Source organism: Canis lupus, chromosome 10 (genome assembly GCF_048164855.1).
Source record: "Canis lupus baileyi chromosome 10, mCanLup2.hap1, whole genome shotgun sequence".
NCBI lineage: Eukaryota > Metazoa > Chordata > Mammalia > Carnivora > Canidae > Canis > Canis lupus.
The window spans coordinates 2658748-2676686 of record NC_132847.1 but is presented as its reverse complement, the minus strand read 5'-3'; the positions used below and the strand labels follow the sequence as shown (position 1 = coordinate 2676686).

The window sequence follows — 17939 nt, the reverse complement described above, 5'->3', positions numbered from 1 at the left end:
CAAGGCAAGGGTCAGGAGAGGAACAGTGAAGTGGCCTCCGAGAGTGACATAGTGGGGCTGGTCAGGGGTCAAAGTCCTCCAAGCCAAGTTGAAGCACAGAACTTTGCTAAAGTCCACCCGAAGGGCCAGGAAGCCAGGACTCAGGGACACTCCCCCACAGGAGGCCTCTGGGATCTGACTGGAGAGGCAGACAAATTTCATGACATGACCTCATATCCCAGTGTAAGCTGTCCTGGCATGTCCAACCCCACCCTGTCCTCCCACCAGGTGAGGTGACCCCTGAGGAAGCATCCAGCTAGCCCCATGCTTGGAGGGGCCTGGCACAAGGCAGGTGGTCAGAGAAGCTGCTGACTCACACTGTGCCCTCCATGTGCCCACCATCAAATGCTGTGGGGCTGCTGGGGCTGGCGACTCCCACCATGTGCCCCCACACATGAGTCAGGCAGAGCTGGTGTGGGGCCTCAGGACTCACCTCCCGCAGGGGTATGATGAGGTGGCAGGCGTCCTCCTCTTTGCTGGCGAAGCAGATATAGTTGCTGGAGATGAACATCTGGCCAGGGATGTGCAGCTTGTTGAACGGGGTCCACAGGGTACAGCCTGTGTGGCCGTCCAGGCGCTCGTCCCTGGGCAGGCGGAATGTGGCCCGGTAGCACTCATTCTTCGCTCGGGCATCCAGGTCTCTGGGAAACCAAGGTATGGGTGGGAGGAACGGGGACAAGAGTTAGGGCCAGCATGCCTGCAAGGGGCCACAGAGCCTTGGTTTCCATGTGGAATTGGACTCTTTGGGGGTCCTCCCATAAGTAAGGCATGCCCAGGGATCTGAGTGTTCAATAAAACAGATGGCCAGGTATCCTGAGAGAGATCTGTATGACCTGCAGAGGAGCGGTCACCAAACAGCATGCCCTTGAGCCCTGAGGACACCCAGAGGCTTGACAGGGTTTGACGCATTGCTAACTTGGTGCTGAGGGCAGATGGTGCCCCAGTGCCAAGACATCTCCCACACCTGCCTTGCACGCCTCTGCCCGGAGACTGCTGCTTCCTCCAGGAAAGACCCAGCCCTGGCTAGACACCAGATGAGGGCCTCCTGAACTAAAATACACGGTGCTGCTGTTGATGAATACAAAGGCACACTTGCCTGATGACTATGTGAGGCGGCCCCCTGACACCCTGCTCCTTGTCCCCTTACTGGCTCTTTCTGTGTAAAGATCTCTAACCCCAGCCCCATGGGGCTGCTGCGGTCAGCCTGAGCAGGGCCTGGCGGGCACACCCTGACGGACAGTGTCAAGTCTTGACTTTGGCCCGTTTCCTTTCTGGAAGGTTCCAAAAGGACCCTGTCACTCACTGGAGCATGAAACCCTTGAACGGTGCTCTGGTCCTGAAGGCGCACCCTAGCATCTGTGCCCAGGCCACGGTCTCTGGGTGCAATCTAGGGAACAGCCTGGTGGGGATGAGGTCTCAGGATACAGGTATGAATCCAGGAACCTCTGAGCTCCCAGCCAGCCTTGCGGGTTTCCTTCAAAGCTACCATCAAGGAACATGGAATTGCTCCGAGGAACACAAACAAATGCTGGCCACCATTACTGAGCACCAGTCCCCAGCACAGGAGCACTCTGCCTCACCGGGCTCTGAGAAAGGATTCTCTACAGGCAGCAGGAGGTATTTTTGGATGGTACCCCTGCAGATCTCTTGCTCCCCTCCTGTAACTATCTGCAAGCAGCCCTTTCTCGGGCTTTCTTCCTGTGGAGAACCCGTGAAGGGCAAGGAAGGCAGGTCCCTCCCACCCCAGGGGGCTGCGCACCGCTTCAGAGCTGAGATGTTCCTGTGTGGCCGAGCAGGCCGGGGCAGCGCCTTGTCCTCCAGGAAGCCCTCACTGTCCAGCAGCTGCCGCATGGCCAGGTTGGCCAGCTGCTCCATGAGCTTGAAGGTCTCGCCGATGTTCAGGAACATGGAGAAGAAGAGCTCCTGGTCCCGGGTGTCCACACGGATGCTCTCAGGGAAGAGCAGCGTGGCATTCTTCTCCAGCCTCGTGACATCCACCCACTGCACCACCAGGCTCACTGGATGCCAGCAGGGACATACACAGCAGTGGGTCAAATGCGCCAGAGGGCTGTACAGCACATGCACCCAAAACCCACTGGGAGAGCCGCTCCCTGCAGGTGTCACTGACTGTACGTCCCTCATGCCTGAGCCTGGCTGTGCTGGAACATGTGCCCCATGAGGAGGGCCTGGGCTGTGGGGGTCTCCACTGCACCCCAGGCCAACCCAGCACCCTGCCTTGAGAATATCTTGGGTGAATATTAACCCCACAAATGGCTGAGGGGAGACAAGAATAAACGTGGGGAGATGAGCTAGCCGAGACCCTGGCCCCGAGGGGCCCCCAAGTGGGACTACATGGATGTGGGAAGAGAGCACACAGCTCCTGCCTGGTGAGGAGGTGCCAGGGTGGAGGCAGGGCTGGGGGAAGGGCGTGGCAGATGCCTGCTAAACAGGACAAGGGCTTGCTATGCTCAGAAGCGCCAAAGCCCTGGGAGCTCTTTCTGGGGGTGGTGCAGCAGCAGAGGGTGCTGGCTGCCACTGGGGCGTCTGCCTTGTGACCAGAGGCCAGGGCTTCCCACAGGGAGGGATCTGCAGCTCCAGGGCACCACATGGCCTAGAGCCACTCAGAGATGGCATGTGTCCCCCAGAATATTTGATTTAAAGGAAAGAAGCTATCACTCTGAGCTATCACTCTGTGAAGAATCATGTTGGCGGATACAGGTGGGCCAGGGCCCCCTGAGAGCCAGGTATGAGCCTGGCTCAAGTCTGGGCCACCTTGCCTCCAACTGCTGAGGTGCCCTGGGTTTCGGGGAGACCTTCCAATGGGTGTGTGGGGACAGAATATCTTGGGGCCACAAGGAAAGAAGCCACTCAAGAACTCTGTTGGTATGGAGAGGTGGTGAGTGTCCTGAGGGGTGGGTACAGGATGACAAGACCAGCCGGGGGCCCTGGGGGCCACTCACCTTCCTTCCCCAGCAGGAAAGAGTAGAAGCACAGGTGGTTGACGGTCAGGTAGAGCCAGCCCTGCCGGGGCACGCGGCCCTTCCAATAGCTGCAGGAATAGTAGTTGACCAGCTTCTCCCCGTCAGGCATCCCGAATTGCTTCCTCATCTTCAACTCGGCCTCCTTGAATTTCCCCGGGTCCTCATCTCCCTGGGGCTGCAGGTTTTTGTTCTCTTCTGCGATGATGCCCTGTAGGAGGATAGGGGACTGATTCCTTTTTTTTTTTTTTTTTTTAATTTTTTTTTATTTATGATAGTCACAGAGAGAGAGAGAGAGAGAGGCAGAGACACAGGCAGAGGGAGAAGCAGGCTCCATGCACCGGGAGCCTGACGTGGGATTCGATCCCGGGTCTCCAGGATCGCGCCCTGGGCTAAAGGCAGGCGCTAAACCACTGCGCCACCCAGGGATCCCTGATTCCTGGCAGGCCTGGAGGGCCCCGGTGTTCAATCCAGGACTCCTGGGTGCTGGCCCTAGGGCCAGAAGCACGGGAGGACCAGCTGGGAAGCTGAGGCACACGGCTGGACAGATGCCAGGCAGGTTCCCTCAACTCCCTGAACGAACAATACTTCAAGCATGGCTGGCTGGAAGTAGTGACTTTCAAAATAAACATTTACTTCCATGCAAAATTTCTGGAAAATATAATAAACGTGGTAAACAAAAATCATAGAGTAGAAAGTGTATTCAGTAAGAATCTCCCTCTTGCACACTGTAGCCACTGCTGGTTTCCCCCAGGCAAGGAGACACTGATGGACCTTTAAGGAAACACATGGTTTTCTCTTTCCCTTTTTCTTTACCCAAACGGCTTCCAGCTGTGGCAATGTTTTGTGCAGTGCTTTTCTCATGACAAAGACGTTTAAATTTGAATCCCCCTCACGTCAATATACCAGGGGGCTCCAGCTTCTTGAGCCTACCCTCCCACCAGCTGCGGCCCCTCCCAGCTGCAGCCCTTCCCAGCTCAGCCCCCACCAACTGTAGCCCCTCCCAGCTGTAGCCCTTCCCAGTTCAGGGCCCTCCCATCAGCTGCAGCCCCTCCCAGCTGCAGCCCTTCCCAGCTCAGGCCCCCCCCCCCCCCCCCCGCCCCCAGCTTAGGGCCCTCCCACCAGATGCAGCCCCTCCCAGCTGCAGCCCTTCCCAGTTGCAGGCCCTTCCCAGCTCAGAGCGCTCCCACCAGCTGCAGTCCCTCCTAGCTCAGGGTGCACCCACCAGCTACAGCCCCTCCCAGCTGCAGGCCCCTCCCAGCTCAGGTGCACCCACCAGTTGTAGCCCCTCCTAGCTCAAGGCTCTCACACCAGCTGCAGCCCCTCTCAGCCTAGGTCATGTCCATGCTGTGTTCTCCAGCGTCTTCACTAGGCTCAGGATGCCCAGAGACATCATCCTGGGCCACAGAGCTGCCCCAGCTCTTCGGGTAAAAGAGGTTCTTAGCACCCTTGGCTCTAAACATGCATTTATCCAGGAGGATGATTCAATAAACTAAGGTACTTCAAGACTAGCATTTGGGGCCTGGTCTACTGCTCCCATTGAGGGGAGCTCCATCCAGGGGCAGGGAGGACAGCCAGGAGCCTGGATAAGGACCAGAGGTAGGGTGTGCTCTGATGCTGTAGCTGAGACTTCAACATCTTTCTCTCAAGCTGCCCCTTGTGTCTCCCAAATGTTCCTGTAGGAAGCAGCTCTCCCATCTGGGAAAAAGGCTCTGGCAGAGTGCCTGCCTCAATACTAAGGCCACATCTGTGTCTTCTGCTGCCCTCAGCTCCACCCACTGGGAGGCCATCACCCATGCCGTGCCCTACCAGTCCCCTTCCTGGGTCTCAGCCAGAAGCCTCCTTTCCCTGCTCCCTGCAGCTGAACCCTGGGGAGTCCCAAGCCGGGAGTAGAGGGGCTGACATCTGCTCGGCATCTCCCTCTGCATTCTCTTGGGGTCCCCCTTCCCAATGCCCTGCCCTTTATGACAGTGCTGCAGGAGGAATGGTCCCTAGCAATGGGAAGGGGCTGGCCTGGCTCACAGGGTTGAGATTTGGTTTGTTGGCCCACAGAACAGGACCATAAAAATTACCGGGCAGATTTTAAATGACAAATCCCATTTAATAGTTTGAGGCATATTCAGGTTTCTTATCTCTTCCTGAGTTCCGGTTTGAGTTATATTTTGTGGTAGGCCAAATAAAAGCCTCCCACCCCCAAAGATGTCCAAATCCCAAACCCCAGAACCTGGGAATAGGTTACCTCACATGACAAAAGGCACTCTGCAGATGGGATAGAGTACGGATTCTGACCTGGGAAGAGGGTCCCGGATTATTCGGCTGAGCCCAATATATAATCACAAGGGTCCTTGTAAAGAGGAGACAAGAGGGTCAGAACCACAAAGGGAATGAGAGGACAGGAATGGGGAGACTGATGGCGTGATGTGAAGATACCATGCTGCTAGCACTAAAGATGAAGGATGAAGGAAGGGGCCCAGGAGTGAGGAAGACCAGTGGCCCCTAAAAGCTGGAAACGGAGAGGAAACAGGTCCTCCCTGCCAAGCCTCCAGAAGGAGCACAGCCTGCCCACACCAAGGTGTTCAGCCCGTGAGACCCACTGTGGGCTGGGGACTTCCAGAACTCCCAGGTAATGAACCTGTGCAAGGCCACTAAGTTTATGGAAACTTGTTGCAGTGGTGATGGAAGTAAAGACATCCTATTTTGATGATTGTCTAAACTCTTATTGGTTCAAAGCTGTTTATGGCTTGCCTGCCTTCCTTCCTTCCTTCTTCCTTCAACTCTGCTTTTTTATAGGTGCTTCCCATAGTTCTTTCCCAACCCTGCTTATGTGAGGCTTCCCACTTCGGTCCTAGAGCCACTTTGCCACAGGTTTGTTTATATCTTAAATTGTTTCCTGGCCCTGTTGCCTTTCTGCATTGTCCTCTTGTTTTCTCTGGGGTTAACTTCCTCTTTTTATCATTTCCATTTGATTTCCTGATTTCTGGGGTTAGACATGCTAACTTGCTGAATTAGACGCTTAGCTCATTAATTTCCACCCTTTCTTTTTCTCCTCATATCATCAGATTTGAGGCTTCAAATTTCCTTCTGCATATGGCTTTGGCTGCAGCCCCCAAATGCAGATATGTAGTGGCATTCTGATGACCATTCAGTTCTAAGTATTTTTCTAATGCACATTTCTTCTTTAACCCAAGCATCAATGGAGAAATTTTTGTTCTGTTTTATTAGTTTGTTTGGTCTGGCATGTAGGAAGCATTCAATAATGTTGCTTCATTATTATTATTACTATCATTGCCCAGCTTGCACACTGGGAGAGTAGAGACTTGCCTCTGCTCTCCTTGCCTTTTCTTGTGGAGCTAGAAAGGCAATCCAGGTCCTGCTCAGACCGTCAAAACATCTAGAGAGGAGCTGAGGATCTCTTGGTGCCGTCTGCCTAGGTCTAGAAAGTTCTGGCATAATGAAGTCACAGGGGCCTGCCCAAAGCAATCCTGCACCGCTAAACTCTGACCCAAAAAGAGCCATCCAATAAATCTAATTTAAGGTAAAATCAGCAAACAGAAAGAAGACACACATGCGTATGTGCTAGGTATATGCTCATTACGGTGTGAATTATTCCCCCGAAGAGGAGAAGGTGAAGCATCACTATGAGGTCAGTTTTGACACATGGCTGCAGTTTTCAGAGCTATAAAACACACCATTACATACACCGCGTATGACTTCACAAGTGCCCTGAACGTAAAGGCCTTGGCAGAGGACTTAGGAAGTGTTGATAAAGGCCATGCTGGGAAGTAGCACCCCTCTCACTCTGCGGATCAAACCGTGGCTGCTTCTCCTCCTGCTCTCAGACTGAAGGTGCTCTCTTCAGCCTTTTTGCTGACAGCACTGCAGGGAACATCCTGAGGCCTACATGTTGCTCGGCACATGTGCCTACACTGTACAATGAATGCCAGGGGAAGGAAGTATTTCGTCAGAGGGTGCAAACTTTTTTTTTTTTTTAAAGATTTTGTTAATTTATTCATAGAGACACAGAGAGAGAGAGAGAGAGAGAGAGAGAGAGAGGCAGAGGGAGAAGCAGGCCCCATGCAGGAAGCCTGATGTGGGACTCGATCCCGGGTCTCCAGGATCACACCCCAGGCTGCAGGCGGTGCTAAACCACTGCGCCACCGGGGCTGCCCGCAAACGTTTTTATTTTTATTATTTTTATTTTTTTTCCGCAAACGTATTTAAATAAAACATTCCTCCAACTAGTCTATCACTTCTAGCCTTTTCCTGTATGTCAGCCGAGAAGTGGGCCAGCAGAGTGGTGTGCCTGTGTATTTGTTGCTCTAAGGCTCTTTGCAGGGAGCAGGAAGTCCTGGCTGAGGCTGGTCAGATCTCCCCCAGGGGTAGCCAGAAGCGGAGACCCGCTCAGCAGTGAGTTAAGATGCCCCTCTTTTTTTTTTTTTTTAAAGATTTATTTATTTATTTATTCATAGAGATGCAGAGAGAGAGAGAGAGAGAGAGAGAGAGAGAGAGAGGCAGAGACACAGGCAGAGGGAGAAGCAGGCTCCACGCAGAGAGCCAGACGTGGGACTCGATCCAGGGTCTCCAGGATCACGCCCTTGGCTGCAGGCGGTGCTAAACCGCTGCGCCACCAGGGCTGCCCAAGATGCCCCTCTTGAGACCAGGAGGATGGGAGCACATACATGCTTTTGACCTCTGTTAAGGGAGAAGAGGCTAGACCACACTGAAGAGTAAACTAGATGACACAGGGGAACACCGCCATCCCTGAGCGGGGAGTGGGCACTGGAAGCAGAAGGGGAACCTTACATGTATCTTGCCCTTGACAAAGGTGGTGATATCTTCCTCGTTGTCAAAGATGGACAGCGTCTGGAGTAAGTTATTCTCCAGCCATTCCCAGTGCTTTGTGATCTCTTTGCGGGAAGAACCTGGGGGAGGTTTGGTGGAGTAAAGAGGAGGAAAGTCAGTACAGTCAGCAGGCCTTAAACATAAATTCAGAGGCTAACACAGGTAACCTGATGTACTGTATATACCCTAGGGACTAGAGTCTTTAGGCTGCTCCCTCTTTTCTTTCTCCAACTTTATGTATATATGTATCTATAACAACAGTCATGGATGGTCCCAGTGAGCACGAAAAATAATTCAGGGAGAATCGCAGAGAGTCATGCAGAAGACAGAGCCTCCACATTCCCTAATGCCAGTTACACACATGCCCTTCCAGAAATAGTCTAGAGATCTGCGGGTTTGCTGAGTTACAACAGTTTTCCTTCGGGATAAAGAGAAGACAAACCAGACACAGTCAGACTTGGTATAAGTGACTGCAGTCCTCCGGGGGATTCAGGTGTCCACAGACATCAGCTGGAGCATCCTGGAGAGCTCCAGGCCCCAGGCTGGCTGGTCTCCTGCTGGGACCGCCAGAGGCTCTGGCTCTCTGTGCAGCCAGACGCACCCACCCAGGTCTTTGCCTGCAGGCCGCTGTTCCCCATCTCTGCTCACATCCCAGCCCTGCTCCTGCCTCCTGGGGGAACCTCTGCCTGACCCCTTCAGCTTTTGGCTGGACCCCCGGTGTCTGCCCCTCCTCTGTAAGTGGTCCCTATGCTTCTCAGGGGGGCGGGGAGGGGGGTCCAGAGGCAGCAGAAAAACTTTGAGAAGGCAGTCAGTGCACCACCATTCTCAAAGTGCAGGGTGGCTGTTTTCTCTGCCCACCCCTCAAAGAGCTGGGAAACGGGCCCCGAAGGAGAAGCAAAGGGGTGAGGGACGTCTGCCTGGCTTGGCTTCCCCTGCCTCTCTGGGGTTTTTCTTGTGCCTGGCAGGGGGTCTGCTCTCAAGAGCTGTTTTCTGAACGAATGAACAGAGAAGAAGGGGGAAGGCCCTGCCTGCTTCCAGCTGATCTGGGGTGGACTGCGAGTATCCACAAGGCCCAGCCTCTTGGGAGGCTGTGACCCATGAGAATGTCTGCACACTGGGCATAGGGGAGCCCAGGCAAAGACACAAGTCTTTCTTTCCCCACTTTTCTTTGGGCTTCTCATGTGGCCTCCTTTCCCTGGTGTACAGAGGCCACCACTTAGCTAGTAGGAGAAGGGATTTCTCTCTCTTTTTTGCCAAGAACCCACATTTGAATTTGAAAGTTAAACCTACAAGTAATGCAACTCAAGGGTGTCATCCCCTCTGACAAGTACTCCTGGCAACCTCAAACAGAAGAAATCTTGTCCACACTGCCTGTGTGGGTCTGTGTGCACTGTGATTGTCAATATTTACATACATGCATTTAAAAGAATGATTAGCTAGATGTCAGTCTACATTTAGCACTAAGTAAACACAAACTATGCCACCTTTATATTAGGTTCAGGGAATAAAAAATGTAACAGCTAATTGCTGTAACAGCTAAAATGCCCAAAATATGGCACCAAGTGCTATTTCTGTTTTCAGACCTTTTCGTGGAGTATCTTATTTACTTCTCAGAGAACCTTGGAGACAGTACCATTCTTTTCATTTCATAGGAGGAAGCTGAGGCACAGAGAGGTTAAGTAAGTCGCCCAGTGTCACACAGCTGGGAAGTAACCAAACCATGATCCTAACCCAGGCTGCCTGGCTGCAGACCCTATCCTCACCCTCTTTGGGAGCTGCCGGCCTAGTGGGACAGCCAATGAACCTTCATTGCAAACTGCTGGTAAAGACATGGCAAGTCTAGAGGAGCAAGAAGAAAAGGTAGATGCCTGGGTCTGGGGAATCTGGTTTTCTATAGAAGCAGACACCCGAGCAGGTTCTCGACAGAGGAGGATGTTAGGTGGATATGGGGGGACACCATGAACACTGTCCAGGACAGGTGTGGTTGGGAATTCAGGCCCTGCAAGTGTCTGGTCTGGCCGAGGGCCAGGTGTGAGCTGAGAGGAGGACAGGAATGGAGATGGGCGGACCCCAAAAGTCCTTCAGTGGCAGGCTTAGGAGGCAGGATTCACTGGGCAGGTCTCGGCATGACTTCGTCTGGTTTTATAGAGCTGAGGGGAGGTGGATGGGGCCCAGCAGAGGTCAGGCTGTGTTGGGAGGTCTGGCAGAAGCTGAAGCAGCTCAGCACATGTGGCCCAAAGCTAAGGACTAAGGCTCCCCAGCACCCCCAGGCTCCTCCCCAGCACCAGGCCCTGCTGCCACCAAAGGGGTTCCCACGCTACCAGAAGTGTGGCCACCCTCCTCCCTCACTGCTTCTGCCTGCCTCTTCCCCATCTGCTCCCTGAGAAAGAACATCGCTGAAACAGAGGAAAGTCTCGAGGGCCCATTTCAGAGTACTGTGTCTCCCTGTAGCCCAGGCACACACCAACCTCCCTGAGCTCTACTCCATGGAAGCCCCCTCTCTCCTGCATGCTCTGGAACCAGGAGGGCTGGGGTCCTACCACGCCCCACTCGGCGTTGGGAAAACCAGGACTTTGAGGACTTGGTCTATGGATTCACACAGGGGCACCTCTGTCAAGGCACCAGGGGGGAAGAGGACTTCTCAAGCCAGGGTCTCAGTTGTGAATGCTCTCATTACCTTTCTCAGGCCCCCTAACCCACTCTGGGCCACTGCTTCCTTAAATTCAACATAGAAAAAGACCCCCCAAAACAAAAGAACCCAAAGTTCCACCTTCTGGAGTTCTTGGGAGGTTTGCCTGGCCTGCAGGAAGTGCTGAGTGCTGGCTGTGACCACTGATGTATCGAAGTGACCTCAGCCAGGCTGGTATCCACTGAAAGGGACCTCCTCCCAGACTCTTGGGAGGGGTGGGCATGTCTCCTCCTGGGAGGACAGCTACAGCCCATTGCCATTACTGGCAGCAATCAGGTTCTATCAAGCGTCCTGGAACATGGAATTCGCCAAGACTGATCCCAGGGGAGCTACAGGGAGGGCTAAGCTCCTGTAAACCTGTGGTCACAACGTATTCATCAACCGATCAATACATGACTGTTTTATGCAGCTTTCTGTTTAAAAGCACCGTATTTCCTATACATTAATTCCCAAACATCATACTCATGGCCAGCAGCAGCACAAGTAACTAAGGCCTGAACAAAGCTCCTTTAAACACACATTCTCTCACCATGAGACACATCACCGTTTTTGTGCTTGGAAGCACCGCCAGCATGTCGGCAACCATACGTAGGGCCATTTTCTTTCTTTTCTTTCTTTCTTTCTTTCTTTCTTTCTTTCTTTCTTTCTTTCTTTCTTTCTTTCTTTCTTTCTTTCTTTCCTTTGTAGGGCCATTTTTGATAGCAAAGTCACCAACAAAAGAGACAAAAATGCCCAAAATATGGCACTTAGACCGCATAAAGGACCCTTGTTTACAGTTTGCCAGCTGACAAAAGGAGGCAAGGGGACACCTTGTCCCACTTTGGCTGGGAATCTCAAAATTTTCATTGCTCTGCACGTGGGCATTTCCACACACGTCCACAGATGATCCCAATGCAGTACTGAGCACCCGTGAACATCTGGGCTGTCATCCTAAGCTAGATGCAGCCCTGGGTTGTGTGGTCTGAACAAAAGGTAGCACCAGGTTCTCCATAGGAAACATCCAGCCCGGGAATGCAGGTTGTGTCCCCTCCCTCCTGGGGGCCCTGCTCCTCTAGGGCAGGACCGGCCAGCACCTACCACATGCCACCGTCCAGTAGACCTGCGAGTCCTGGGTCTGGTGCAGGATTCGGTAAGGGGCCACGCGGGCACTGGAGTCCAACACCACGTCCAGGGTACCCACAAGAAGACCTGGGAGCAGGGCAGAGAGACGAGGGTGAGGGCTAACCCCTAGAGGCAGCCAGAATGGTAGCAATGCCTTCCCTGCACAGCTCAGATGGAGACACATCTGGCATCCCCCTCATCTACCAAATGACTTCTTTTTCCTCAAAGGTCTTCAGCTGTATTTGATCCCTATCAAAAAAATCTCCTCCCACTTCTTCCTAGAAGCTTCCGTGTATTCTCCAGACTCACAAATGCTTGCAGGCAGGGGCTGATGCAGGTGTTATGGGCTCTCTTAAACGATTTTGTTTAAACAAAAGCTTAAACAATTCTGGGAGGCCCTCTTTAGGAAAAATACAAAATTAGATTTGAAGACAAGTACGTGTTTAGAATGAAAAAGTACAACCATCACAAATTAAAAAACAAAGACAATACTACAAATATCACAAATCCAGAATAACAGTACAGTATGTTTTATTAACTGCCAGACACATCTCTTAAGATATATTTTCCCCTGATATTTCTGGCCATGTATTCTGCTGGCTTAAAAAAAGGGGGGGAGGTGGTCCCGGGGTGGCTCAGTGGTTTAGCACCACCTTCGCCTGGGGCGTGGTCCTGGAGACCCGGGATCGAGTCCCACATCAAGGTTCCTGCATGGAGCCTGCTTCTCCCTCTGCCTGTGTCTCTGCCTCTCTCTCTCTATGTCTCTCATAAATAAATAAAATCTTAAAAAAAAAAAAAAAGGACAACGATGGTTTTTGTAATATTACTTTCCATTATCAACAACAGGGAGATAATGTAGTCTTTCCTCTGCCAAGTAATCACACATTCTTACTCTGGGAAGTTTAAAGAAGCTCCTTGTGGCTACAGAAATCATGACTGAAGACGACATGGCAATTTTTAGAACCGTTCAATTTGGGAAAACACTGATCCAATTTTTTCCATCTTGAACTGAAGCATTTTAGGGCATTCCAAATTTTACTTGTCATCACATACAGCCTTTGTCAATGACACTACTTCCCCGACAAATCAGAGGAAATGTCCACCTTCTACCGCTGTTTGATTCTCCCCTTTATTAATTGAATTATCAAACTACCTAAAAATCTGTTCACTGTTCCTAATTGGAATTTATGTTTTCCTTTTTAATGAATTGCTGCTTTTGGTGTGATCTGGAAATAGTTTGTTACCACTTTCCTGCTGATGCCAGAATAATTTCTACTGATTAACTTGACTTTAACACTTTTGTTTCATATTCCATTTTTAAAAAGAATTTTATTTATTCACAGAGACACACAGAGAGAGGCAGAGGCACAGGAAGAGGGAGAAGCAGGCTCCATGCAGGAAGCCTGACGTGGGACTCGATCCAGGGTCCCCAGGATCAAACCCCGGGATGCAGGCAGCGCTAAACCGCTGTGCCACTGGGGCTGTCCTCATATTCCATTTTTTTTAAAAGATTTTATTTATTTATTCAAAGACACAGAGAGAGAGAGAGGCAGAGACACAGGCAGAGGGAGAAGCAGGCTCCATGCAGGGAGCTCGATGCGGGACTTGATCCCAGGTCTCCAGGATCACACACCAAGGCCGCAGGCAGTGCCAAACCGCTGCGCCACCGGGGCTGCCCCTCATATTCCATTTTTAATCATTTTTTCCCTCCTCAATCTTTTAAAAAAGATTTTATTTATTCATGAGAGACACACACAGAGTGGCAGAGATGTAGGCAGAGGGAGAAGCAGGCTTCCTGCAAGGAGCCTGATGCAGGACTCAATCCCAGGACCAGGGGATCATGACCTGAGCTGAAGGCAGATACTCAACCACTGAGCCATCCAGGCATCTCTCCTCCTCAATCCTTTAACAAATAAAATTACTGATTACAAAAGAAAGTACTCGTCACATACATCCAAGTTATGAGTCTGTGATCTCTTGTTTTATTAAAATGTTCTAAAATGTCGCTCTAAATTGCAGTTAAAGTGGCATATTCAAGGGCAGCCTGGGTGGCTCCACAGTTTAGCGCCACCTACAGCCCGGGGCATGATCCTGGAGACCTGGGATCCAGTCCCGTGTTGGGCTCCCTGCATGGAGCCTGCTTCTCCCTCTGCCTGTGCCTCTCTCTCTCTCTCTCTCTCTCTCTCTCTCCTGTGTCTCTCATGAATATTAAAAAAAAAAAGTGGCATATTCAAGCTTTATCAGTGTTTGGAATAAACTTTTCTTCATAGTCCCTGATGAAGCTTCTCTTCTGGTCTTGGAAACCTTATTTTAATGCTTATTCTGTTGGCATATCCATGTTTCGAGACCTGAAAGCTTTTTCACGGGCAGACCATCTCATCATACTCAGACTCTTCAATGAAGGATCCAGGCTGGCAGGTGTTTTTAAAAGCCAGCTTGAACAAAACCACATCACTAACTGTTCCTCCCTTGGGGAGGCAGGGTTCAGGAGGCCACGGTGTCTACGATGGCACAGGGAAGGCCCTGCCAGGGGCCACGGAACAGGGAGCTGAAGGAGTGGTTCTGGGAGGGAGGGAGATGGGTGAGGTGGAAAGGGCCTTCTGTGCAAAGGAAGGCAGAGTGGAGCACAGAGGGTCCCACCCGCCCTCTGAGCTGATGTTTAGAAGCACAGAGCACAGAACAAGAGTGGAAGTGCACCGGCCAAATTGGATACACCGGTATGCAACAGAAGGTACTGGGCACCGTGCCTTGCCTTCCTACATGCGCTTGCAGCTAGTTTCGGAGGCTCACCATGGCTCAGGATACCCGGAGGGGCTGTTATCTGACCTCCAGTGAACCGCTAGCCCAGGACAAGGGTCCAGGACCGGCTCCTGTGATTCCTGAGGCTGTGGGCGGCACCCCAGGCACTGAAGGGAACACAATTTTCTTAGGAAAGGCACAGCGTCTTCCACACTAGGAGGTGTGGCGCAGGAGAGGGTGGCCGCGGAGGAAACTTCTGCCTGCATCTGGCAGGGCCGTTTTCGCCGCACATGTTTACAATCAGGATGTTTCAAGGAAATTTCTGTTGATAACTTGTGAGAAGCACAGACACTGGTCCAGCCCCGAGCCTGCCCGAGCTGGGCGGGCAGTGACCACGCGGGCTTAGAGCACGAGGGACCTCGGAAGACGCCTGCAGGGGGTAGGCCCAGCCGGCTCGTCGGGGATGCCACATGCCACACAACTCCAGGAGGTGCTGCCCGGACGGACGACGAGGCACCCTGCTGGCTCCTCCGAACAGCCTTACAGGTAATCAGGTGCAGCCTCCGTGTGCGGCTCGGCTCCGGGGCGCCAGGAGGCAGGAAAGGTGGGCGGGGAGGAACCGGGGGGGGGGGCCGAGGCCAGGGCGTCGGAGTGGCTACAAGGGTAGTTCGGGGGCTGGGGGGGGAAGACGCAAAAGAAAACGTGTGTCGTTTGGCTCCTCGGAGGCACCTGGAGAAACTGAGGCAGAGGCCAGGGGCCAGGCGGTGTCGCCGACTTTCAGCTCTGACTCTCAGGCTGGGAGGCTGCGCACGCCCGGCGAAGCCCCCGGGGCTCCCGGCAGCGCGTCGGGGCAGAGGCCGCCCCAGGCCGGCCCGTCGGACCAGCCTCCTGAGGCCCGCGCCCGCCCCCGCCCCCGCCCCCGCCGGCCCCCGCGCCCGCAGCTGCCGCCCGCCCGCCCGCCCCGCCCCGCGCAGGCCGCCGCGTCCCCAGGCCCGGCCGCCGCTCGCCCTCACCCGTGAGGCCGCCGCCCTTGCCGTGGCCGCGGCGCCGCTGCAGCACGAAGAAGGGGTTGGCCCGCTCCGTCACCCACAGCGCGTTGGCCACCAGCACCTCCTCGGGGCCCAGCCACATCGTGGGGCCGCTCGCACCGGGCCGAGGCCCGCCAGGCGGAAGCGCCACCGTCGCCGCCACCGCCGCCGCCGCGCCGGAGCGAGCGGGCGGGGCGGAGCGGGCGGGGCGGGGCGGGGCGGGCCGGGGCGGGGCGGGGCGGGCCGGGCCGGGCGGGCGGGCGGGCGCCCCCTGGCGGGCGCGCGGACCAGCACACGCGGGCTCCGGGAGCGCCGGGCGCGCGCAGCTCCCGGGCGGCGCCCGCCCCGCCCTCGGCCTCGGGTCTCCGCCTTCTGCTCGGGCCCGGCGCGGCGGACTCCGGTAGGGGCCGCGGGCCAGCCCCGGGGACGCGAGCCTCCGGCCGGGAAGCCCGAGTGCCCAGGCTGGAGGAACCGGTGGTGCGGAGAGTCGGCCCCTGGCGTTTTGCGAAAACCTGGACAGGATTTTGGCAGGGATCGGTGCGAAGACAAAGCGCCGGCAAATACACTTTGGGCCGCGGGTGCAGCGCGCCCCAGGGCGGGTTGACGGAGCGGACGGCGGCTGGAAAGGGTTAGAGACGACTGTCGTCATTCGCAGAATTCGGACCCTCGGGCCGAGGCTAGGAGAACCTCCGGGAGCCCGGAGCCGAGGACAGGTTGTCAGAAAGCCCTGGCAGGATCCTCGGAAATCCGTGCAGTCTACGCACCTGACAGATGGGGACAGGGCTGCTGGTGTAGGGTTCAGGGACAGGGCTGGAGGTCTAAGGTTCAGGGACAGGGCTGCAGGTCTAGGGTACACGGACACGGCTGCAGGTCTAGGATTCACAGACAAGGCTGGAGGTCTAGGGTTCACGGACAGGGCTGGGCCTGGGACATTGAGGTTTTCCTCCTAGCCGTGGGCAGCAGCGCGATGGGCAGGGGATGTGCATCCCTGCTCTCCCAGTGCTGGCCTGTAGGGGACGACCTCTTACAGTTCAAGCACTGTTTTTGAGTGAAAGGGAGTGCTGTGAACTCCATCTCGGGCAATCCAGAATGTCCAGTGTCACTTGGGTTGCAGGATCCTGCTGGTGGCTCAGGCCAGCAGCAGGATCCTACTGGAAGGCAAAGGGAAGGGGGAACTATGGGATCATCCTGGGAGGCCTAAGCCGGTTGCCAATTGGGTTTCTGTCACTGGCATTCAAGAATCCAATATGATGGATGTAGGTCAAGTAGGCACTTCCGTGGTTGGCAGCCAGGGTGATCAAAAGTCTTCTAAAATGTCGCTGAGATTGAATCAAAATGCAGAGGCCATCATTCTTGAAGACCTTGGAAGCTTAAACTGATACTGTGCTCTCTGGGGAGTAATCTACCGCGGGAATTTGGAATAATTGTTAACACCCTGAGAGGCCACAAAAAGTTATTTTGTTTCCTCCTGCCAGTGGTTCTCAAGCTTGAGCATGCATCAGAATCACCTGCAAGGGGCAGCGGGCGTGGCTCGGCGGTTTAGCACTGCCTTTGGCCTGGGGTGTGATCCTGAAGACCTGGGATTGAATCCCACATCGGGCTACCTGCATGGAGCCTGCTTCTCCCTCTGCCTGTGTCTCTGCCTTTCTCTCTCTTTGTGTCTCTCATGAATAAATAAAATCTTAAAAAAAAAAGAATCACCTGTGAGGCTTGTTAAAACACAGGTTGCTGGGCTCCACCTCAGAGTGTTTGCATCTCTAGCAGGTTCCTAGGTGATGTTGATGCTGCTGAAGTGGAGATCACCTTTTGATAACTATGCTTTATTTTTAAAAAATATTTTATTTATTTACTCATGAGAGGCACAGAGAGAGGCAGAGACACAGGCAGAGGGAGAAGTAGGCTCTCTGTGGGGAGCCCAATGCGGGACACAATCCCAGGGCTCTGGGATCATGCCCTGAGCAAAAGGCAGATGCTCAACCACTGAGGCACCCAGGCGTCCTGGAACTTTTTATTTATTTATTTTTGATTTTTAAAAAGATTTTATTTATTTATTTATTCATGACAGACATAGAGAGAGAGAGACACAGGCAGAAGGAGAAGCAGGCTCCATGCAGGGAGACCGGCGTGGGACTCGACCCCAGGGTCTCCAGGATCACACCTTTTGCTGAAGGTGGGGCTCAACCGCTGGGCCACTGGAGCTGCCCTTTTTTTTTTTTTTTTTTTAAGTAAGCTTCATGCCTAGCCCAGTGTGGGGCTTGAACTCACAACCCTGAGATCAAGACATGAGCTGAGATCAAGAGTCAGATGCTTAACTGAGCCACCCAGGTGCCCCCATGTTTAACTTCTTGAGGAACTACCAAACTGTTCTTAAAAACCGCTGCACCATTTCACATTCCCATAGTGATGTGTGAGGGTTAGAGTTTCTCCATATCTCCTCAACATTTGTTATTGTCTGTCTTTTTTATTGTAGCCACCTTAGTGGGTATGAAGTAGTATCTCATGTAGTTTGGATCTGCATTTCCC

At 53.6% G+C, this 17939-nt stretch overlaps 1 protein-coding gene across 6 annotated transcripts in view; it reads right to left on the bottom strand.

Annotated features, from left to right (window-relative positions):
* The window catches only part of TBC1D9B (TBC1 domain family member 9B), a 41718-nt gene extending 26122 nt beyond the window's left edge, over positions 1-15596 (bottom strand). For 5 of the 6 annotated variants that reach the window (XM_072840459.1, XM_072840460.1, XM_072840465.1 and 2 more), the window contains exons 1-6: positions 15402-15596; positions 11626-11736; positions 7821-7939; positions 3000-3228; positions 1799-2057; positions 473-680 (exon numbers count right to left, since the gene is read on the bottom strand). In XM_072840459.1, the coding sequence (XP_072696560.1) occupies positions 473-680; positions 1799-2057; positions 3000-3228; positions 7821-7939; positions 11626-11736; positions 15402-15519 (1044 nt within the window). In that variant the 5' untranslated portion in view covers positions 15520-15596. The remainder of the gene's footprint in view (positions 1-472; positions 681-1798; positions 2058-2999; positions 3229-7820; positions 7940-11625; positions 11737-15401) is intronic. The other variant, XM_072840464.1, reaches the window with a different exon arrangement.
* Positions 15597-17939: the final 2343 nt, after the last annotated feature.